The sequence below is a fragment of the Arabidopsis thaliana genome, chromosome 5 (genome assembly GCF_000001735.4).
Source record: "Arabidopsis thaliana chromosome 5, partial sequence".
In the NCBI taxonomy this organism is placed as follows: domain Eukaryota; kingdom Viridiplantae; phylum Streptophyta; class Magnoliopsida; order Brassicales; family Brassicaceae; genus Arabidopsis; species Arabidopsis thaliana.
The window spans coordinates 7904006-7926907 of record NC_003076.8 but is presented as its reverse complement, the minus strand read 5'-3'; the positions used below and the strand labels follow the sequence as shown (position 1 = coordinate 7926907).

The 22902-nt window shown below is 36.2% G+C and overlaps 5 protein-coding genes across 17 annotated transcripts; 1 reads left to right on the top strand and 4 right to left on the bottom strand.

Annotated features, from left to right (window-relative positions):
- Window positions 1-169: 169 nt before the first annotated feature.
- Window positions 170-7531, bottom strand: AT5G23490 (uncharacterized protein). 4 transcript variants are annotated; one of them, NM_122256.3, is made up of 21 exons: window positions 6925-7478; window positions 6564-6626; window positions 6069-6364; window positions 5853-5952; window positions 5696-5773; window positions 5101-5160; window positions 4894-4998; window positions 4502-4612; window positions 4018-4059; window positions 3758-3871; window positions 3541-3680; window positions 2556-2794; window positions 2364-2485; window positions 2236-2278; window positions 2061-2152; window positions 1727-1775; window positions 1444-1514; window positions 1245-1358; window positions 971-1071; window positions 614-659; window positions 170-459 (listed from the first exon to the last, which is right to left on the bottom strand). In NM_122256.3, exons 1-21 carry the CDS (start codon window positions 7075-7077, stop codon window positions 409-411), a joined length of 2190 nt encoding a protein of 729 aa, NP_197740.2. In that variant the 5' UTR covers window positions 7078-7478; the 3' UTR covers window positions 170-408. The 4 variants fall into 4 exon arrangements, with proteins under 4 accessions (NP_197740.2, NP_001331462.1, NP_001331461.1 ...); NM_001343812.1 differs by having other exon boundaries at window positions 280-459; window positions 6069-6357; window positions 6925-7470; NM_001343811.1 differs by having other exon boundaries at window positions 202-459; window positions 614-1071; window positions 6925-7480.
- Window positions 7532-7579: 48 nt separating this feature from the next.
- AT5G23480 (SWIB/MDM2, Plus-3 and GYF domain-containing protein) lies at window positions 7580-10953 on the bottom strand (the record flags this gene model as incomplete). Of its 6 annotated transcripts, none has more annotated exons than NM_001343807.1 (8): window positions 7580-8177; window positions 8371-8857; window positions 8970-9040; window positions 9183-9233; window positions 9414-9473; window positions 9756-9865; window positions 9994-10607; window positions 10721-10953. In NM_001343807.1, 6 exons carry the CDS (start codon window positions 10592-10594, stop codon window positions 8401-8403), a joined length of 1350 nt encoding a protein of 449 aa, NP_001329997.1. In that variant the 3' UTR covers window positions 7580-8177; window positions 8371-8400.
- Window positions 10954-12138: 1185 nt separating this feature from the next.
- AT5G23470 (Haloacid dehalogenase-like hydrolase (HAD) superfamily protein) lies at window positions 12139-13047 on the bottom strand (the record flags this gene model as incomplete). The annotated part of the gene is made up of 1 exon (NM_122254.1): window positions 12139-13047. One exon carries the CDS (start codon window positions 13045-13047, stop codon window positions 12139-12141), a length of 909 nt encoding a protein of 302 aa, NP_197738.1.
- A 243-nt stretch (window positions 13048-13290) lies between these two features.
- Window positions 13291-14256, bottom strand: AT5G23460 (uncharacterized protein). The gene has a single exon (NM_122253.4). The coding sequence runs from the start codon at window positions 13834-13836 to the stop codon at window positions 13501-13503; it is 336 nt and encodes a 111-aa protein (NP_568433.1). The 5' UTR covers window positions 13837-14256; the 3' UTR covers window positions 13291-13500.
- Window positions 14257-17284: 3028 nt separating this feature from the next.
- LCBK1 (long-chain base (LCB) kinase 1) lies at window positions 17285-22615 on the top strand. 5 transcript variants are annotated; one of them, NM_001343803.1, is made up of 10 exons: window positions 17305-17554; window positions 17858-18400; window positions 18484-18858; window positions 19012-19105; window positions 19221-19258; window positions 19719-19865; window positions 19982-20081; window positions 20641-21575; window positions 21718-21841; window positions 22334-22615. In NM_001343803.1, exons 2-10 carry the CDS (start codon window positions 17948-17950, stop codon window positions 22345-22347), a joined length of 2280 nt encoding a protein of 759 aa, NP_001331260.1. In that variant the 5' UTR covers window positions 17305-17554; window positions 17858-17947; the 3' UTR covers window positions 22348-22615. The 5 variants fall into 5 exon arrangements, with proteins under 5 accessions (NP_851065.1, NP_568432.1, NP_001331260.1 ...); NM_001036852.4 differs by lacking the exon at window positions 22334-22615 and adding an exon at window positions 19601-19645 and having other exon boundaries at window positions 17323-17554; window positions 17724-18400; window positions 21718-22200; NM_001343804.1 differs by lacking the exon at window positions 22334-22615 and adding an exon at window positions 17724-17759 and having other exon boundaries at window positions 17359-17554; window positions 21718-22201.
- Window positions 22616-22902: the final 287 nt, after the last annotated feature.

The window sequence follows — 22902 nt, the reverse complement described above, 5'->3', positions numbered from 1 at the left end:
ATGAGGAATGGAATGTTGTTACTTATGCAGGTACAGGTTTGATGAGACAAGACCAGGAGTTCTCACAGTGCAGCCAAAATTCCGACACAGCTGAATATATGATTGATTTCATATTTAGCAAATACTTTTGTTGTTACTTCATTGCTGTTGTATCATATCTCCTTAAGACTTATCATTCTTCTTTGTAACATAGTCAGGTTGGCCAATTGTTTAGTGTAATCAAACAGGTCAATAAGAATGTACTATGACTGCAGAGCAGTGATCTTTGATCAAATCTAACTTATGTGGGGGTTTTATATAAACAAAGATTGACTTTTCATATGAATGAATTGTGTCACAAGTCCTTATCTCTAATTGATTTGCAGCTGACAAAAGTAAGAGAGCCAAAAAAATATTATATACCAAGTCTCATTTGTTAAACAAAAATACTCTCTTCTTTCCCTTCTTCCTCTGCAGAGCCTGCAACGAAATATCAAACCAAAGATAATCCGTCATTGCTTCTCTAGAAAGCCTCAAGCTTGAAGCTCTTTGTATCTACTTACAAATTGCCTCTGCTTTTATGACAGCTACAACGAAAGTGATAAAATGAATTTAATGCTTTGAAGAACATTACCCTCTTGATAAATAATCTCAGGGTGAGTACTATTTCATCTCTTGAGCTGCCAAAGACAACAGAATATTAGCTTTTACAGTGGAGGATTCAACGGACATATTACAAACAAGACCCTATCATTATTGGATCAAAGTGTATTATATATCCCCTACACTTGTGTGTTTAATCATACTGAGATTCATCGATTTGGTATATCTGATAGGATCATAGAACAAAGCACATGCTGATTAATCCGGATCGGCTTTTGAACTCACTAAGTACTTAGGAGCTAAGTATCTATTGACAGGCTCATCAAACTCGAGGCATTCTAATGGTCTACTTCCCTCTTTAAAAGAAAGTTAATTAAGTTCCACTTACCCGATAAGGTCTGGCGATCCATTATCTGCTCGTAAGGAATGTTCACTACCATCAGAACCAATGATAACAAGTTCTGCCGGTTGCCCAAACGGAATGGTTACCTACATAGGTATCACAAGACGGATATAAATATTAGTTCAAAGTTCAGAACCTATCTAATAACTCTTTCAACATGCAAAGCTCTCTCCATACCCACACCGCCACACGTTTCACAGAGAAGCGCGATTTATTTTATGACAAAAAAGGACAGAAACAAATAAGGCATAAGTCTTACAGTAGTAGATGCTGAGAACTTTTCTGCAATTGTGAGATCACTAATACACTTGATGCTGTAACCTTCTCTCTTAATAGATAATGTTGCTGCTTCCCATATATCCACGAAGCCAACCTGTCCATGCATGTGAAGGATTAATCCAAGAAAAGCCAGAGAGAACATAGGCTAAATAAACGAGTTGAAATGGTAAATGTTATACCGCAAGAGAAACTTTGTATGAAGCATGACCAGTATGAAGAGTCTTCTCTATATTGCTCTGCATATCTGGATCTGTCAAAGTAAAAAGAGGATTACTGTTACATTTAGGTCTCAGAATAAATATTATCAAGTTCTCAACGAATGCTTCAGATTTAAGGGAAACATTCTCTAACACAACCAACCAGAAACAGCTCAGGGAGCATAAAAGACGTAACATCTTAATATGAAGACGTAAACAGACAAGTGGCAAGAGGGTGATTCTCTAAGTAAACAGATTAACTTACGGCAAGCAATCTTGCGGTTATCATTGGCAAAAACCTTCACAAGCTCCCCCTGAAATCAGAAAGTAGCAAATGAATATTGCAAACCACATGAAAAAAAAAACTGAAAAACAATCAGCAGAAAACAACAGTGTATGCACATCTAACAAAACTGTTAAATCGTATCTGTACTTTCCAAAGGCGAATCTTTTCCCCTACAACATTTTAGCATGAAATCTAGCCGACGAAACAAAATGCTGAGGTAAATAATGGAAACTAAAATCCATATCAAGATTCCAGTATTCCACAGAAAAGAACCACTCAACATATAATCTCATTCATACAAAAAAATATTAACCTTTCGGTTCCTGTCATCCAAAGGCTGAACCTCAATAGCAAGATATAAATCAACATCATCAGCAGTGACAAGGTAATTTGGCTGCTTTGCTCCTGCATTAGAAGTTCGTTCACGACTAGATTCTTATTTCCATATAAAGAAATAAGAAACAAAATTCAGCAGGAGGGGAATGTACCATCAATGTAATTCACAGATCCATCTTCTAGGTGACAGACCCACTGAAAATTGAAGAACAGAAGAAGATAGATTAGATGCAATTCAACATAAGTAAGGAAGCGATTCTGTTTTTTATTTAGTACGCACCTCAAAATTACAACTTGTTGTTCCATTAATGGAGTAACCACAAGCCTGAAGTTCATGTCCAGGATAAGGTTCTCCTGAAATTTGGAGGTCCTCTATACCTGGTAACGGGTCATCATCTCCACCTGTCAACAGTGGTTCAAAATATTGAGACAAGTGAAAGACCATAATGGAATTAGTATTGTTAATCATTACCCTCAGAAAAGGAGGAAGAAGGTTCTTCAAAAACTGGGGACAAAAGAGGAGAATTTGAGGAGCTTGGGTCATCAAACGCAGACCCATATGATGGATTTTGAGCATCGTCGACCACCGTCTTGCTGATAGGCTCAAGAAACTGGACATGCTTAGGTGGAGTTTCGTCTACTTTCTTATGAGCAGGAGATTCGTCCACGCTGGTACCTGGTTGCACATGCATCTCAAAGGCTGCCGACTGACTGGTACACACGAATGCATTTAATCATCAAACATTGCAGACAGTTATCCACCAATAACTACAGTGCATACAACCAGGTGAGCACTACGAAATTGATCATAATCGTGACATGATGAAGTCAGATGATCTGACACCTCATGACAGATCAAGACATAAAAACATAAAGAAGAACAGCACCTTATTTGGCCTATGACTAATCTGATACATTTGAGAATTGAAATCATCATATTTCCCAGAGGGGACAGGAAGTTAGAAAATGTAAGAATAGGAAAAAGTCGATGAACACTAAGAGTGCAGAAGAGGGATACTAACTATTGGCTTAGAACTACGAATTTTCAGAGTCAACAGGAAAGACTCAAGCGTCAAGATTCATTGCCAAATTAAATCAAATACTTTTCAGCGTGTTTTACAAGTCAAGAGAAAGCAGTCAGAGTCAAGAGTCAACAACAAACAAAGGGCCAAGAAGTCACGGACTTGTTCCTACCTAACATGAACATGTGGATTTAACTCCTTCATTCCCTGCGGTAGCTAAGTTAAGACCAACCCTAAGAAAGAGAAAGAAGCTAAAATGCTTCGCTTGTAGTTCCTTGGATGATTTCCAAGTGAAGGATCCCCACCCTATTATATCTATTGGGATAGAAATATACAATGCTCTAGCAACTACATGTGTGGATTTCATAAATATTGAGTGTGTGCACATAGTTTTCATACAGTTTGGAATATCAATCTTTGCAGGGACAAACTCACCTGTTTTCAAGAGGTGAAAACGTACTAGAATCATCAAGATGGTAATTCCTCACAGCTGAGCTACCTGGCTCATCTTGCTGCTGGCGCTCCAAATTCCAGTCTATGGCTGTGTGATCATGAGAATACATGGAATCTTTTGTCTGGTGTAAACACAAGAAGTAATTTAAGATTCTATTCACTCAAGCTTATGATATAACACTGAGGAATATGCACATACGGAGTGGGTTAATGCCACACCAGCTGAGCGCGATGGAGCCAAAGGGGAATCATTTGAGTGGTTCACATCTGACTGCCATGGTGCTAACTGATATTCCGACTCCTTCAACTTTGTCTAGTACAAGAAAAAGATCAGAAACAATCATCTATCATATGTCTGTAAGAAATAAAGCCAATTCAACGCTAAGAAAAAAACAGAAGTCAAAAATGAAGCAGACACTGAGATTTAACACCAGATAAGCCCATACCCGGATAACATACCTCAGTAAGAAGGAGCTTTTCTTGTAGATGCTTAAACAAAACCTAAATAAATAAAAAACAGTAGCTGTAAACGCCAATCGCTAGTTTAACATAAAAACTGCAAGAAAAACTTCACTTTCATATATAGTGAAGCAGAGTATAATATATAATCAGTCGTTTAATTTCCTATCCAAATTTCTATGTTCTGTGGTTCTCCATGACTCCACATAAATTTCACAGATAAGACAACAAATGCTTATGCTTCCATATCCATGAAGCTCAAAAAACTATGTCAACCAAGCTCCGTTAATCATCGAATAGGATGCAGTGCAACAAAACCTCTCAAATTAATAGGCTACAGTATACAGTAAAGTCAAAGATAGGAGCTAGAGATGGTCCGAACTTACAACAGAATAATAAAACAAGAAACGTAAGATTCCAACACAAGTTATAACAAAAAAAATAAAAGATAGCGAGAGACAGCACTTCAGATTTTGGATCTTACCTTCACATTGCTGACAATAGACTGAGCATCAGAAACCTGTGGTTGCAGAGAATACTCTGATAAAAGAGGTAACAAGTATGATACAAATGTAGATCTTTCTTGCTGTGTAGCCTGGAAAAAAAAACGAAAACAGGCATATTGGCTTCGATTTAAAAATTAACCAGATTTTACGTAGATATATATATACCAGTTGCAGTATAAAGTTATCCAAAAACATGATGAAAGTGAGGGGCCAGAGACAAATCCTAGTTTGAAAACTGAAGTGGAAACTGAAATAATTCAAGGTGTCCAGCTAAATAGGGTTACCAAAGAAAAAGGAAATGAGGAATTAAAGCATATGCCAGAAGACAGACAACTAGTGCTGTATTCCCACACACACAAAATGATAGTACCTGTAAGGCATATGTTAGGCGTATATTTTCTTCAATTATCTCTTGTCTGTAAGAGAGAGCTTTTGATGAAGCATCAACAAGATCTTGTTGCTGTTGATCAAATGCCTGGTTACAACAGCAACAATCTTTCAGCTTCCAAACAATTAAATTAAATACATTTAATACGAGATGAATAAAACAGATAAGTAAAAAAAAGGAAAGGCCTACCAGACGCATGTAGGCAATTCTCTTTTCCAGAACATATTTTTCATTGCGAATTTGGGCTTCCTATAAGATAACTAAAATGTTAGTCATCTGATTTAGCATAAAATTAACAAAGAATGCAAGGGATGAACCAACAGAAAGCATTAATGACTACATAGTTTATTATGTCATTTACGCTTATGGTCGCATGGGCTTTATTTGTGGTTGAGCTGATTGTTTAGGGTTTTGCTCTTGTTTTGTGCCCTTTCGAAGTGAACATAAAAACCATTGAAGAGATTATCTTTGGTTTGGATCAATAGAGAGTTTGCTGTTTCTCCGATGAAACGGAGTAAGATATTTGCAGGTCCTTCTAAGTAGCAGAAAATCTATCTTTTCCCATGAATATTATACTCTGTTTATGACAACCTTTTATTGATCCAAACCATAGATGATTTTCATTTCTTGTTCTGCTCACTTCTAAAGGACAAAAAAGAAGAGAAAACCCATATGCAACCAAAGAAACCTGACTCAATCACAAACAAATCCCAAGGAACCACAAAAGTTAGTAACACAAAACCCCAATAGTGACTAGAAATCTCCCATGTCGAACAAGACTCACCTTAACAGAACAGTCAGTAAGATATCTTCTCAACTGCGAAATTTCTTGTTCCTGCTCCTGGACCTTGTGAATGAGGTCCTGAATAGGTACATAGTCCGGTAAACAGTTTTTCATTTACACCAATAAAACCAAGACGTAGAGTAAGTATGATAGAGACCTGCTTCCATGCATTGCCTGAATGATTTACTTCACCAACTGGCATAGATCCATGAGTAGACGAACTGAAGTGTGCGTCATGCTCTCCCTCCAATCGCATTCTAGCAGATATCAGATCTTGAAAATTATAGGCATTTCGTTCATGGAAATTCATCTAAGCCATAAGATTTACAAATAGACTCAGCACACGCAAGAGTGGTAGTTTCTGTTTCAGTACCTCATAGGAGATATTGACGAATCGAATTGAGAGGGACCAGTACCATCTATAGCTCTTTTAACAGTGCCATTACTTATAGTTTCTTCAGAATGGCTTTCAAAACGATTACTCACAGTAGCTTCTTCACCATTAGCATTCACATGGGGGTGAACAACCAGCAAGCCTGATGAATCAGCATCTGAAGCTTTGATCACAACTGGCTTCCAGTCAACTGGCTGGTGAACCAGGCGGGACACAGTGGTAGAATTTGTGTGATCTCCGATATTAGAAGTTTGGGGCAAGGATTCATCTGATTTCTAGGCAAGATAACAAGAGCAAGACTACCAATCAAAAATTTACCAAATATGATCTACGAGCTACTAAACTTATACCATGGAAGTATCACCATAACAAAAGAAAAGGATTCTCACTAATTGCAAAATACTGATATCTGATAAAGACTGCGCAAAAGTAACCAGAGATCCTCTCTTATCCTTTAACTAGACAATTACTTACATATTTAGCCAATTCCAGAGCACTTCGCTGAAGTTCAGCTTTTAATCGGCTATTCTCTTCCACCTGCTTAGAGGATAAAAACACATTCTTAGATGCCTAAAATACTTCGATGACAAACAAAAACCATCTTGCATTGGCAAATGCTAACAAACAAGAGACAGATCCTACACTCCAGATACTTAATTATCCCCTATGCATCAACCAGACTTAATAAAACCTTGCATTTCACAACTACTTCTCTAATAAAGCAGACATGTCAATACAGAAATTTAGACAGAACTCCTGGAAATGGATTGATAGAGGAAGTACTTCCCCACGAATCGAAACAATTTCAAATAGAGACACAGACGGAGAACCAGACCTGCTCCTTGATGGTGGTTTCTGCTGCTTCAACAGCTTTGATGACCTGAAACAAGTTGTCGTTCTTAAACTCGTTCTCAGGCAAAAGAGAAGAATCTTCGAAACCCAATCCGGAAAATCTCTCCGCCAATCTTTCCTCATGGCCATTCTCCATCTTCAGCTCCTCACTTTGAAGCTGACTAAATCCCAATCAAGTTCCCCAATAAATTGACCAAAGGACTCTAATTTCCTCTCTCTTGTGCTTCTTAATTATCATGATTTCATCTGAGCGCTTAAGTAATCAAATCTCACACGAATGAAACAGGAACAAAACCAAAACCCCAAAATTTTCCAAGGAAGGAAATTGAGCGTGTTGATTTCAGAAGAAGCCGTAATGATTGCGAGAAAACGATAAGAATCAATTACACAATCACATGAGAAAGAAAAACCCAGAGAAAAAAATGGATTTTTTAATTGAAATGAGAAGAAAGTTTCCTCCTTTTGTCTTCGTCTTCTTCAAGCAATCTTTCTTCTCTCTGTCTCAATCAGTTTTTTTAATTCTGGACTGGTAAGTGTTGTGCTGACTTCTGGGTTTTATACATGTTTCACTTTCTTCAATTTAAATAAATACTGCACTTATTATTTATGCAAAAGAATTAGGATTTTCAAATAATTTTAAGGAATCTTCATGTTAATAATTATGTTCCATGGATTTTAAGAGGAGACTTTTTTACAACAAAAGTCAGAATCTTTGCATTATGTGCACTAAATTCAGCAACAACCGTTTTAGAGAAATAAACAAAATGCACACTTTTCAGACTTAATGCTAAGCTTTTTGCAAGTTCTTCAATTAGGTTTTGATCTGAGATAGAAGTTTGGTTAGTAGCACTGCACTCTCTCCTGTCTTCCATACTTTGAAATCTGGAACTCCAACAAAGTACTCTTCGTCACTCCACGTTTTGAGATCTGTGAGAGAGAATGGTCCATGTGTTTTTCCTTTAGGGTATTCATAGAACCACATCACCTTCTTTGGATCATAACTCTGGTAAGCTTGATCGTTTTTGTCCTTTTCGTCGTCGTCATCATCATCGCTCAATTCAATAATCTCAATTGGATTTGAGTGTGCTTGAGTTTTGTTAGAGAGATCAATCACTGGAGTACTTGACTGATGCTGACTGACTTTGGTATTCATTTCTCCTTCAGTGATAGAGTCCGTGTTCAGTGTTATGCCATTTGCTGGCGGCTCGTACACATCTTCATGGAGATCTTTATTACCTGGAATTTACACAAACAAATATATGGGTCCAGATCAAGTTCACAATATCTCGCTTCTTGGACACCACTTAGTTAACTATGAAGGACACATTCATCTAACATCACTTTGACAAAGGCAAGGACGAATAGGATTCATTAATCCAACCAATTTAAGTCCTATCGATGAATTGAAGTTACAAAGAATGGGACGCACCTGCAGAAGCAGTCCATATTGGCTGGTCTTCTAGAGTTTTCTGGATACTAGAATCTGGTAAATCACTTGGTTGTATTTCTTCATCACTTTGATGCGCCTCAGTGAAGGCTTCAGGGTTTGGTACGGTACGTCATTTACTAGTTTTCCATCATCATCTACAAACTCAGGTTCAAGTTTTTCTGCAACAACATCGGGAACATCACACAGCAGCCTCAACTGCTCTTCCGGATTCTTAAGAAGCAAGGAATTTTCTTGACTTTTCTTGACACTAGAAGAAACTGGTAAATCTCTTTGTCGTTGCTCTTTGTCACTTTGATGAGCCTCAGGGTTTGGTACAATGAGGCTATCTTCTATTGTCCTATCATCATCATCATCTTCACATTCAGGTTCAAGTTCTTCTGCAACAATTTCTGGAACTTCATCCACTAGCCTCTTCTGTTCATCCGGATTCTGAAGAAGCTCCCTCTTCTCCAGATACTGGGATAGTGTATTAGCTAAGAAGTCAAGAAAAATATAACAGAAAGAGTCTCTCATATTCACTAGTTACTCTTCAAAGTAAAACAATATATTAATATTGATAATGCTTTATTAAAGGATATTCTCTTCGCCATCCCTTTTCATTGGCCTGATTAATAAGCCTTTGTAACACTACAAGTTCTCTTGCAATCCACTAAAAAACATTCGTAAAAGTTGGAGTTAGTTAGCAAATCAGTTTTTCTGAATAACAATTTGCAGCTTCATACACAATCTGACATAACAACCAGGATTTGATATTTGATATCATGTCAAAATAGAGTAAGTTAGCAACATACATGTTTTGTCACATCTTCATGCAAACTTCGAGCCTTTTCTTCCATATCAACCTGTCCACGGTTAGAGTAGATTAGATGAGAGAAGTGAAATAAATCAGAAGCACTAGAATAAACAGACTATGGGAGCAACTTGCAAGAGTAAATGTCAAGAAATACAAATATTAGTAGAGAAAGCTCTAAAGACAACAAGGCAGCAAACTAAGGTACCACTAGATACTCTAAGCAACTTACAACTGTAAGTCTCTTAGCAAAGCCATTATTTATTCTCTGATGCAATTCTTCGCATTCCTCCTGCCAAAATTAACTTGAAGCTATTACAAATCATAAACAAGAATCACTCAATATATAAACTAAAACCAAAAGTTGTGGTGACTAGCCGTTGTCTGCATAAGATATCAGATAACTACTTACGCTCTAAGGGGGAAACAAAGATCTTGCGCAATATTCAATATCATATAAAAAAGATTACGGATATTAGTAAGCTTCAGAAGAAACATTGAGGACTAATTTTTTGCCTTGATTGTCACTGATAGGAAGACAAAAGTGGAACAGACATAGTTCTAAGAATATTACCTGAGAGAAATCATCATCTGATAGGGAAGAGGTAGTAACATCTTTTAGATAATACGAATAATTTGTAACCTGAAAAAGATTACCATCAATCGGATCTCCTTCCTTCACACCTAGTTAATAAGAGATGTGGTTAGTGATAGTCAAAAGAAGTCACAAATGAATAAGCTCAATCTCAGAAAAAATATAAGAAGTTATAGAATCTTAGTTTTTTTCGAACCAGGATTCAGCTAAAGCTTACCGGTTACATGAACAAGCTGACAAGGATTCTTGATCCTCACAAAAGTCCTCACCACTTTGCTCTCAAAAGTTTCAGGAGTCTTTGCTAGTTCCTGGACTAAACTCTTTCTCAAATACAGAAGCTTAACAGTATCACGCACTATTGCAGCAAAAGTCCCTCTAGGCTTTGACACAACCTGTTTCGTCTGTTTAGCCACCTTATCTGATAGAGACAATCTCTGTTGTTTATCATCCTCTGAAGCGTAGAGATCATCATAGAATAAGTCTTCCTCCTGATTCTCTACATAATGCTTCTCTACCAAATCAGGGACTTTGATTACATTTATCTTCCCAGCACCGAAAAGCAAACGCAACTTCTCATCACAAGCTACTGTCTTTCTCCTCTTCTTGCTCTTCAAAGGAGTTTCACGGCTCTTCTCGCGGATATAGTTCATTATAATCGCTGTAACATCATTCTCTGATATCTTGTTGGTGGTATCTCTACCAAGTGATTCAAGAAACTCAATGAGATTTCTCGAACCCCATCCAACAAATTCCAAGCTTTTAGGTTTTCTCAACCTCTTTTTACTCGAACCTTTCACTTTCTCATTATCATCCTCCATTTTAAGTGAAACCCTGTGATAGATATTTCAACCAAAACAAACAAGTAAAGGTCAAAGCTTTCGATCGCCATTTATAGATAACTACAAGTTTCTAAAACAAAGACAGAAGGAGAGAAAACACATTACAGTGATGAAATGCAAAACCTTGACGGGTATATGAAACGGCACGAACTAAAGACGGAAACTTTTTTCTTTTTTTTGGGTATGAAAAAGACGGAAACTTTGTGAAGTAAAAGTGAGAATCGTCGAAATAGGTGACGAGAGAGAGAGAAGATATACCCTGGAGAGCGACTGCTTGAGACGAAGGACACACACTGTTTTATTCGATTTATTGTTCTTTAATCCGATTTGTTGTGTACTGTACTGTGTACCGTTGCGTTGGTCTCTGCGTGCATTTATTGTCGGGTCACCCAGCCCGTTACCCAATCCGAATAATCAGAACATTCTAGATAAACTCATAAAAGTAATTGAAATAAATATTTAGTGATGTAATGGGCCATTTTGTTCTTCTCTATGTCAAATCTCGTCAGGCCCAAAAGGCCCATTTATTGTGTGTTTTGTCAAACCCAATAACATTTTAGAGTACACTTCGGATAGTACCATGATTCGATATCCTAATTACCTTTATCCGATCTGGACTCTGGAGCCGCCATTGGGTGTAATATCTTTGATCCAAAATGGAAAAGGTCTAGTTCTTGAGCATGAGTCTTAATTATTCTTCTTTGTTCTTTTTCCATCTAGTTTATGTTTCTTATTCTTGTTTGCTACAATACGACTGACACAAACCCTCATCTTCTCATACAAAAAAAGGTTCGATACCATATAAGTGATGCATAGAACAATAGATGAATATATTGTTCACTCAATTAAGACAACATGGTTACAACGTAAGCACTTTAAACCTACTGAATTGAATCTGCATGTACTACAAAGCTTTTGCTGATAATTGAGATCCTTATGGAAAGAAATAACCTGCAAGAGAAAGTTGTTGCTAAGCCTGTTTCACGCCTATAAGAAGACTATCCATCTTTGTTTTTTACTCGTCTGTTACTGTTACTCTTACTGTTATTGTTACAGAACAAAGGAGTGTTTCCAAATCAGAGATGTTTCAGGTCACATTCATCGAGGGAAACACAAACATCATTAATCATGGTATCAAGGATACAACAACACAAACTCGATCTTTGTCTTTTTGGAAGTCGAGTGAGCTAGGAGCTGCGTAATCACCTTTCAATTTCAAGTTTTCATCTCGTTATATGTTTCTTGTCTCACTAAATGTTGTTAGAACCAGAAACATCCTTAATGTGACTAGTTTTCTGTAAGTACCACCCATAAGAACCTCAATACATCTTCAATGAAACATTATATTATAGATTGAAACTGAATCAAAACTCAAAAGTCACATCTCATCACATTATGAAACGCATAAAGTACCTCCATTACCAATAACTACCATCAAGATCTAATATAATAAACAAAACACAGGCCGTAAGAAAGAAAAAAAACACACGCAGAAACATAAAAAATGAATCAACACTTTAACTTCAAACCACACCGTCTGCTTTACGCTTCCATCTCAAAGAAATCTCCTTTAGCAACGGCCTCACATCCACTGAATCCAAGTCTTTCTTCGACCAGTCATAGAAGAATTCTTCGTGAACATCCTTGAGGAATCTCAAAGCAGTATTCAATGGTCCTTTCTCATCACTCTCATCTATCTTCTTCTTATCTTCTGAAAACAAACAAGACTTGTCTCCAAAATACTTGTACCTAGCAATCTGCAGCAAGTTTTTCTTGTCATGAGGCCAAACACTACTGGTATCATCAACAATCACAATCCCACGTTCATCAGCCAACACAAGATCAAGCGTCTTAAAACCAGGACTCTCTCTTCTCGTTATAACCCGATTGCCAAAGTAAAACTTGTCCGGATCAATCATCTCCAACACGAGCCGAGCATAGTCATAACCACCCTTTGTGTAAACGTACATAGAGAACATCTCATTACATTCTTTCAGAAACTGGTGAACAAAAGGTCTCAACTTTATCAAAGATTCTTCAGGAAAGCCAGTGTTGAATCTCTTTATATCTTTCCTCGATTCAACTTCCTCTATTATATACTTTTCAGATTCATAAAGCAGTGAAGTTTTAATGGTGTGAATAAGCGTCTGGTCCAAGTCAAGTACTAAGTGAAGCTTCTTGTCTTCAAGCCAAGAGGTTTGAGAGATGAGCCCTTTTGTAAAACCTAAAGCTTCGTTACTCATCTGCATCCCTTTGTAGAGATAATCAAAAGATCTGCCTTCGAAATTGTCCACTGTTGTATAGCAGGAGATACAGATCTTATTGCGGACGAACCAATGATTGCAATTAGGAGACGGAGACTCTATGGTCTCTGGATTGATCTTACGTCTTTTGGATTGTGGCTCAAGAAAAAGGTTTTCAACTAGAGACATGGTTTCGAATCTGAATCTACGAGAACTAATTGAAACCGGACACAACGAAGAATCACCTGAAAAGCTTATGAAATCGACTCAAAAACCTAGACTTTTTTTTTTTTGGTTACAAACCCTAAAGAGCAAAGAGTGAAAAGCTGCGAAATTTGTTGTATACTGGAAAAAAATATGGTTTTGGTAATTGAGGTTTATATAGAGAGAGCGTGGTGAATCAAATAAAAAATTCCTTTTTTCTTCGAAAGCACCGACTCTCGACGCGCCAAAAGGCCCAAAAGGCCAAAACCCTCGTCATCTTGACCACTATACCCTCGATACTTATTAAATGCAATGAGGCTTTGAATCTCATGGGCCTTAGTTTTTTTTTTCCAGCAATTTCCTTTGATTAAAGCCCAAAGGCAGGAAATACAGAAGGTTCAAAAAAATTACATGGATATAAGCCCAGGCCAAACCAAATTAAAATAAAGATAAACAAGAAACGCAAGTTGATTTAGTGTCTAACACGTGTAACGAACGTGTCGTCCTTAAGCCACGTGTCATGACGTTGAGCCTCATTGTCGGGTTCACCGGGACACCGCAAAAATTCCGATCAGCCACCGTCAATCGGCTTTGAGGCGATGTGAATCCTCTTTCCTCATGTCGATCTCTAAGCTTGAGCCCACAACGCCAAGTTTCTTCCGGATTTGAGTAGAAAAACTGCTTCAAAAACTCTCCGATTAACGCCAACTTCGGGGAAGCTCCATCACTGGCCACACCTAAGTTGATGTAGTTGAATCCTTGCTCAAACATCATGAGCAATAGGGGAAAGATGAATATATTATTCCTCGAGCAAATTGGCGGAAACAAAGAGGATTGTGAAGAAGAGCGAAGATGTCAATAGTGTCAGGAGAGTGAGATCGAAGACTCGCAAGAGCGAGAAAGTTTCGGACATAATCGAAAACAAAATCAGAATTATTAAATCGTACAAGGCGAAAATATACACTGATCCGGTAAACCGGAAACAAAAAAACGAAATCTAAAACTTCGATTGAGATCGGAGTAGAGATCCTCTCCCTCTGATAGATGCGAGAGCGAGAAGAAAGAGATCTATCTTATGGGCCTTAGTTCACATACCATCCTTGATTATTCAGCTCAAGAACTTTTCTTTCTTTTTTTCTAAATTAACATTAAAATATTTTAAGAAAATTTGCAACTATGTTCTAAAATTTAACGTTCTTTTCTCACTGATGGAAAATATTTTGTGACATTATATAAGAGTTTCCAATTTCAACAATAATTCATTGTTTCGAGTTTGTTATTTCATGTAAAAAAAAAACATGTGGAACATATGTACACATATCTCGTGAATTATATCCCAATAAGCTCGTAATTAAGGGTATGATTTTTCATACATCATACGTTCAAACATTATTAGTTTCCGATCTAAGAAATATATGAATTGTTTTTCTAAGAGTTGAAATGTACGTATTTCTCAAGTTTCCATAAAGGTAAGCTAATCCTCTTTATGTTAACAACGAGAAAGAATAAGCTAATCATCTTTATAACTTTTCAAAAGATGTGTGATTTTTTATTTTTTGCTGTTGTCAAAAAAAAGATCTGCACAAAACGTGTTACAATCTACCATGACACTACAATGAATATTCGACAAAGAATTAATTGCATCATTATCGTTATCGTTCCAAACTTTATTGAAGTAATACAAAAAATAAAGCAATAATGCCTTTAGATGTGCCCAAGCTTTTATAATAAGAAAGAAGAAGATGCCCTTTTAACAATTCTTCTTAACGAAGCATCACTTGTCTGTTGGTCGCCACATCCAAATTCTAAATTGAATGAACCAAACCAATATAACATTTTCCACTTTAATAATTTTATTTTGACTTGTTTATGTAACAATGGTCGGGACCATCTTCCCATCTACCAACTTCTTCCACTATTAAACCTTCTCTAATCATCCTTTTAAGATTATAAGGTTATTACTTAAGCTAAACCATCATCAACTAACATAGCATAATCGTTTTCTGAAAGCTAAATTATTAAATCTGGCTATGGAAATATTGACAGCTAAGCTAAACCATTTTAAGAAATTTTTTGTTTGTTATATTCAGAATATTCGGCATCTATAGTGAGAAAATATGGTAAACTACAAATAGTAGTAGTAGTTTGTGACCAATAAATATATCATATCTAAATTTGGTGTAACGGTGGTTGACTTTCTTATCAATTTTGAAATTATTTATTTGAAAAAATAGTCGTTTCTTTTGTCAAGATTCAAGAACATAAGTAAATTAACAATCATATATTAAATTTCTTTGAATGTGAAAGTCGGTGATTTTTCTTTAAATAGAATTAGGTTATATCATGGCAATTTCCAATTTATGTTTTTTTTGTAGTTTCTATAATATGTCAGAAATCACTTAGCATTATGGTTTACGTCACCAGTCACTTAGATACATATAATATATGGTATATCATTTCAACATCATGTTTTTGTATTTGAAAGTGTTTTCATTTTTTCTTTTCTTTTTGAATATCTAAAAGTTCAAACATGAAAACTTTACTTTCCCTAAATTTAGAATTCACATCTAGTTAAATTCATATTTTTGGAAAAAAAATTCATCCCAATAGAAATATAATCCAGAACTTCTACCTGTGAGATTTATCAATGGGCCAACTCCGTATTGATAAAATGTTTTCATTTATCTACAACTTCTTCTAATTTTGATTATAAGTAAAATTGTCATCGTTTTTCTATGTAAATATTTAAATCCACGTATTTGATGTTCCTTCTTTTCTATATATAATATATAATATAAATAAAATGATTTATTGTTATTTAAAGATTAAAAAATAATTATAGTGTTTGATGTTGTATCTAATTGAAAATAATATCAAATATCTCATTATAAATTTAAACAATTAAATTTTTAAAATATAGATATATATTTGGTTTATGATACTACGAGCGTTAAAAACTCAACTCAACTCATTACCCAATAAGTTTATAGCTAAATGAGTATATGAGTTGACCCAACCAATTTGTTTAAATGGATTAACCTATGCAATTAATAACTGTTTAAATAATTAATAAAAAAACTATTTATAATGATTATATGAACGTAATTTGTATCGATTAACGAGAGTAATGGAATGCAATTAATGCACTGTAACATTTTTAAGTCAATAAAACTTCACATTATTATAACAATTCACGATTACAAGAATGTCTAAAACATAACCAAAGCTATCCACTACCATTTGAAAACATCATTCATATTTTTTTTCCCTAGAAGCTGGATCTCTAAGATCTGATCGAATAACATTCTAGATCAACTTACTATACAAGAAGAATGAACCAAAAGAAGAAAATAAAATTGCAAATCACCAATTGCAAAACGGAAAAGGAATAACAAATGAAACAAAGAACTCGTCTCCAACAAAAACGATAGAAGAAGAATTAACGAAAAAGCTCTGATACCATATTAAACTCCGATGATCGGAGAAGAGATGATAACGAAAACTTAACAAACTTTCATTACACACATAAGTGTTTGTTACAAAGCTTAATTAATCTGATCATGAAAATAAGCTTATATAGTATATACTTCTCTCCCAAGTCATCTACAATTCATAACAAATAAATATATAAAAAATCATTTAACAATAGAAGAAGATGAGACATGAAATCATATCAATGATATTGTATCACACTTTTATCGTCAATCACAAAACCATATAACCAGGAACAAGTACACAATATAGTTTGGACATTGTTAGGAAAACTTTGATTTATGATTTATCGCCTTGTTATATATGAAATTTTTTAAAACATTTCCAGAAAATATATATGTATCAAAATTAGAGTTTATATGATTTATCTTAGATGGATATTATACTTTGATAAATAAAATTTGTTACTTATTAAGTTTTTTGAAATATAAATAACATTTTTACTGAATTTTAATAACATTGTTTTGTTTCATTTTATAATCAAGGAAACAAATTCAAATCTAATTACTAAAAAAATTCTATGAGAATTCAAATTTACCTACTAAATATATAAATATAAAGTTAGGACTAAAAACTTATATTAAAAATGAGGGGTTTTAAAAAAAATATCTTGCGAATAAAGCAATTGCAAGAATAAAATATTTCGAAAAATAAAGTACAAAATAATTTTAAAACATAGCCATTAAAGTAACAAATACTACTATAATATCATAAATAAAATAGATTAAAATTTTGGAAAAAAGAAGTCCAAAAAAAGGTTCTGTAGTGGAAATAAATCCGAAAGGAGGGGGCCATAGGTTTCTGCTGTCGAGTCGAATCCAATCGAAATCGAATCGAAATTGAGTCGAGTCATCATCTCCTCCGCCATTATCGTCTTCTCTCTCTCTCTCTCCGCCACCTCTCTTCAATTCTGACGCTTCTCAGATCCTCCGATCCGGCGGCGTTACTTTTGCTGATACACTTCTCTCCATTTCTTCTTTTTGTTCGCCGAGAAGCTAAGGTAAGACGAATAAATAGCTAAAAGCAAGCTCTGACGACGATTTCGTTTTCAGATTCGTTTATCATTTGCTTCCGATTCCTCATGATCTGTTGTATAGTGTTCTTATTTTGATTGAATTTCCATCAAATGCTGGTTATAAATCGATCCATGGACATGAATTTTGTTACAGGAGAATTCTTCCTGAAAACGCGTTGATGGATCTGATGTATAGCTACGGATTAGAATTGTGTAATTCTCTCTAAAATCTGTTCGTTGACCAGCTCGAACGAGGTTTGATTGGGTTTCTCTGTTTATGCTCATCAGGGGTTTTGTTTTGTGTATGCCTTCCGATCACTGTTTGTCGTCTGTTTCGTCCGCGGAACTCAAGAGCAGAGAGATTGTTAGTGTACGGATATGCAGAAGAGTGGTGTTAATCGGAACCCTTCTTTGAAAGTAGCCATTCCTCAGGCACAACAGTCGCTTAGACGTTTAGGTTTTTGCTCCCAAATAGCTACGGGTGGATCTCAGCAGTCATCTCCTATAGTATTCCCTGAAAAGAGAAATAAGAAGGTGAAGGCATCTTCGAGACGTGGTGAGGTTACTAATGATCCACAGGTGAAACCGAAGCCTGATGAGCATCGGATCGATATTGGTGGAGGGGATGAGAAATCAGATTTGTTAGGTAGTCTTGTTTACGCTGGGAAGCTTGTGTTGGATAAGAGGAAATCTGCGAGTGGAAAAGATGCAACAGAGATACAGCAACCAGCCGCTACGGACATCTCTATTAAGAAAGCAGTTGATGCAAAGCTTACAAGCAGCGCTTTGGTTTGGGGTTCTGACATGCTACAGCTTAACGATGTTGTCTCGGTAGGTTTTTGTTGGCCTTGCAATGAACTAATTAACTCTGTGTTTTGGAGAACTGAGTCAACAAACTTATCTATGTTTTCCAGGTGACATACAATGTTGGTCTTAGGCATTTCACTGTGCATGCTTATCCAATTGGCAAGGGTTCTTGTGGCCTGTCTTGCTTCACGAAACCAAAGAGAAGCCGCAAGGATTTCCGCTTTGTCGCACCTACAGTAGAAGAAGCCGTTCAATGGGTGGCCAGTTTTGGAGATCAACAATGTTTTATCAACTGTTTGCCACATCCTTTAGTCGCAAAGAAACAGGCTTCGTCTGAGTTATTTTCGGTCCCCATTGATACCCCTCCTGAGTTGGTCTTCAGGTGTAAGAGTGCACCCAAAATGCTTGTCATATTGAACCCTAGGTCAGGACATGGACGATCTATCAAAGTTTTCCATAATGTCGTGGAACCAATTTTCAAGGTACCGTTCCCATCTTTTTGTTCTTTTTGGATGTTGTAGTACTACATCATCACATTATTTCCACTTTTAGGTACCCTAGAGAACCATTTCCATTTCTCCAATCCCATTATGCATTTTTTTTAATCTTGTTTATGATTTTGTGAACTGTCACAGCTGGCCGGAATTAAGATGGAGGTTGTCAAAACAACTAAAGCAGGTCATGCGAGAGAATTGGCTTCCACTGTCGACATTAACTTATGCTCTGACGGTACCTCTACTTGTTCCAACACTTAATGATATGTTTAACATATCTAGCTTCTAATATGCATATATTTTATCTTACATATCTACTATTACTTACGAGTTCTTAATAATTCTTCCAGGAATTATTTGTGTTGGAGGGGATGGAATCATCAATGAGGTGTGATAATTACCTTTCCTAAACTATACTCATTTTTTCGCCCTATTTTGGTTAGGAGTTAAGTTCATGAAGTGATGTTCCTTTTATACCATACTCCCGGTTACTTATCTGCTTACAAGCCCTGGTGCCTGAACGTACTTCGGAACCAATTTTGGTATTAAAATGAAACCTTATTGGCTTATTTCAGCGTGCTCACACCACTTTGCAAGCATGTTGAATAATTTAAGAGTTTAGATACTCTAATCCTCCAGAGCGAGGACTTTGGGATGCATCTTATAGGGAAATACTTGCTCGAGTTGAAACACATGAGAACTTTCACTATTGATTTTTCGATTGATGTAGAACTCTTTAGGTAGACTAAGATGGATTCAAAAGACTGCTTTCGATGTTAACATCTCCTAGATTCTATTTACTTGGAATGAACTCTCATCTCAAGGCCTGCCTTATTTCAATGTTTCAGGTTCTTAATGGTCTGCTTACTCGAAGCAATCCGAAAGAAGGAGTTTCTATCCCAATTGGAATAGTACCTGCTGGTTCTGATAACTCGTTAGTTTGGACTGTCCTTGGTGTAAGAGATCCTATTTCTGCAGCACTCTCTATTGTGAAGGTAACCCCGCCTAAAATCCTATTGGTCCCTGCTTTGTTTTATCCAGCCGCCAACATTAATTAGCTTCTACTTAATTAATATTTTCTCAGTGAAAGATTTTTTTTTTTTTGGTTTAGGGTGGCCTAACAGCTACTGATGTCTTTGCTGTTGAATGGATTCATACCGGTATTATACACTTTGGAATGACTGTTTCCTACTATGGTTTTGTTAGCGATGGTAAGTGAGGATACCTGTGTGCTTTGTCTTGTATGATTTTCTAATGATAAACAGTTTCTCAAGTGTAGTTAGGTTTGAATCTGTATTCCTAGCTTCTTTGTTTCATTCACCGTGTCTGCAACTGTTTAGATCTTTCATGCATTTTAGAGGAGAGTTTTTAAATCTTCCTTACTGTAATTTTTCAGTTTATCTTCTAAATATTTTAACTGGCACAGTGTGAACACTATGCTGACTCCCAAGACACATAATTTCATAGAATATTGCAGAATGTGCACTCTTCTGATGATGAGTTAGAAGCAGAAAATCGCCTAGTTATTCAAACGTATCATGGATAAACTCAAATACATTGAACTTGTGCAAAAGGCTGTAAATCTCTCTCCATTTCTTTAACAGCTCCGGTGTGTGTTTGATGTATTAGTTTGAGCTATTGGACGCTGTCTCGTGTTTGACGTCAGGATTATTGCACATATAATTACCTTCATGAATACTGTATAATGTTTGTGGCATTCACCTGCTATAACTAAATTTCATGGTTTTTCTTGTCATTATCTATTTGCAGTTTTGGAGCTCTCTGAAAAATACCAAAAACGGTTTGGTCCTTTGCGTTACTTTGTTGCTGGATTCCTCAAGTTCATGTGTTTGCCGAAGTATAGCTATGAAGTGGAATATCTTCCGGCACAAAAAGAGGATGCAGAAGGCAAAATTCGACTTGAAAAGGAAGCTGTGGATATGCAAGATCTCTACACGGATGTAATGAGGAGATCAAGCAGAGAAGGATTTCCTAGAGCCTCCAGTTTATCAAGTATTGACTCCATAATGACCCCAAGCGTAGGCGAATTAGACACTTGTAGCAGCACACATGCCAGCACTGAGCCGTCTGAATATGTCCGTGGAATAGATCCTAAAATGAAACGCTTGTCCTCTGGAAGAAGAGATGTTACGGCTGAGCCAGAGGTTATTCATCCTCAAGCACAGTCAACAACCCCTAATTGGCCAAGGACAAGATCAAAGTCAAGAATGGATAAAGGATGGATGGGGTTAACATCCGTGCAGGATCCTCCAACTCGATGTTCATGGGGGAATACCGGTGGTCAAGACAGGGAAGATATATCATCTACTGTATCTGATCCAGGTCCAATCTGGGATGCAGGACCCAAATGGGACACTGAACCGTCTGCTTGGGATGTAGAAAATTCGATCGAGCTGCCTGGTCCTCCTGAGGATATAGAGACAGGACTGAGGAAACAGAGCATCACTCCAATATTTGAGGATAAATGGGTTTCGAGAAAGGGACATTTCCTCGGCATCATGGTCTGTAACCATGCTTGTCGGACTGTGCAAAGTTCCCAAGTCGTGGCTCCCAATTCAGAACATGATGATGGTACAATGGATATGCTCTTGGTTCATGGGTGTGGAAGACTGAGGTTACTGAGGTTTTTTATACTTTTGCAAACAGGTCGACACCTTTCTCTTCCGTATGTTGAGTGTGTAAAGGTAAATTATCTTTCCTATTTTCTTACATTACGAAACCTGCAACTCGCTATGTGCTAGGAAATGCTAATCAAACGGTCAAACTCAATGCAAATATTATAAGTCTAGAATAGAATGTAGTTGATCAAATGCATGACAATTGCAGGTGAAATCAGTGAAGATAAAGGCGGGGAAAAATACGCATGACAGTTGCGGGATAGACGGGGAACTGTTTGCATTGCATGGAGAAGTGATATCGACAATGCTACCTGAACAATGCAGACTGATCGGTAACGCTCCTGGACGACATTCATAGTTAATTAATCTCATCTAAATTGTGAGGATGGTGAGAGAGTTTGGATGTTTATATATCTGGAATTCATTTTTATTGTTTTTTGTTTTTTGTCGGCGTCAAGTTTACGGTAAGTACCATCTATGTGATAAGAGAAGCAAACATGAGAGAGTATACCAAGTACATCCTTTTGTGCCATAACTTCCCTATAACTCTAAAACCCTTTGTATATTCTTTTGCCCTTTTTTGTGTGTTTTGAATTATATATGTACTGTGTACGTGTTTTCTACAACGATTTGTGTGTTTCCATTTCTTTGTTTGGATTAGTCGATCAATAACGAAATAGATGATTTGAAGTAACGAGGTTTTTGGACTAGGTTAACTAGGTGAACTTCTAAAGTGATATTATTTGTGGATTAAGAAGATTTTATTCGAAGATATTTAACTGATAGAGATTCTTTCTGTCTGACTCGGAACTTTGAAGCATCAGAGTCTCACAGATGAATATAGTAGAAGCCGCACGTTCCTCATCCCGTGAAAAAGGACACACGTCTGACTTCTTTATATTGCTGGGTCTTCTTCTCCCTTTCCTTTTTACTTCTTAAAGTTTAAACCTTTGTTATTATCCATTTCATTCACATGTTTTTTTTTCTGTCTGCTTATCATTTACACGTTTCTTGATTTGTTTCATTCGAAAAAAAATCATATTAAATTGCATCCATATAAATTTGTAGATGAAGATTTTGACATATTAAAAAAATGTAAATGCATATTTTAGCATCAATTCTTCCAACTAATAATGATAAAAAATTTCCATCGTTTGGAAATAGTAGACACTATCACACTAATGATCCGGTAGTAAACCATGTGCATGAGCCATGAGGTTAATTTGCATTCTTTCATTTGATTTTCACTCCATAATCTTTCGTTTTTATTTGGTCAGTCAAAACTCAAAATAATAACACATCTAATTTTAGTGGCTTATCCGGTGGACTGACCATCTTCAACTATACATTTTGAAAATTATTTGTATTTTAGATCAAAATTATTTATTATTAA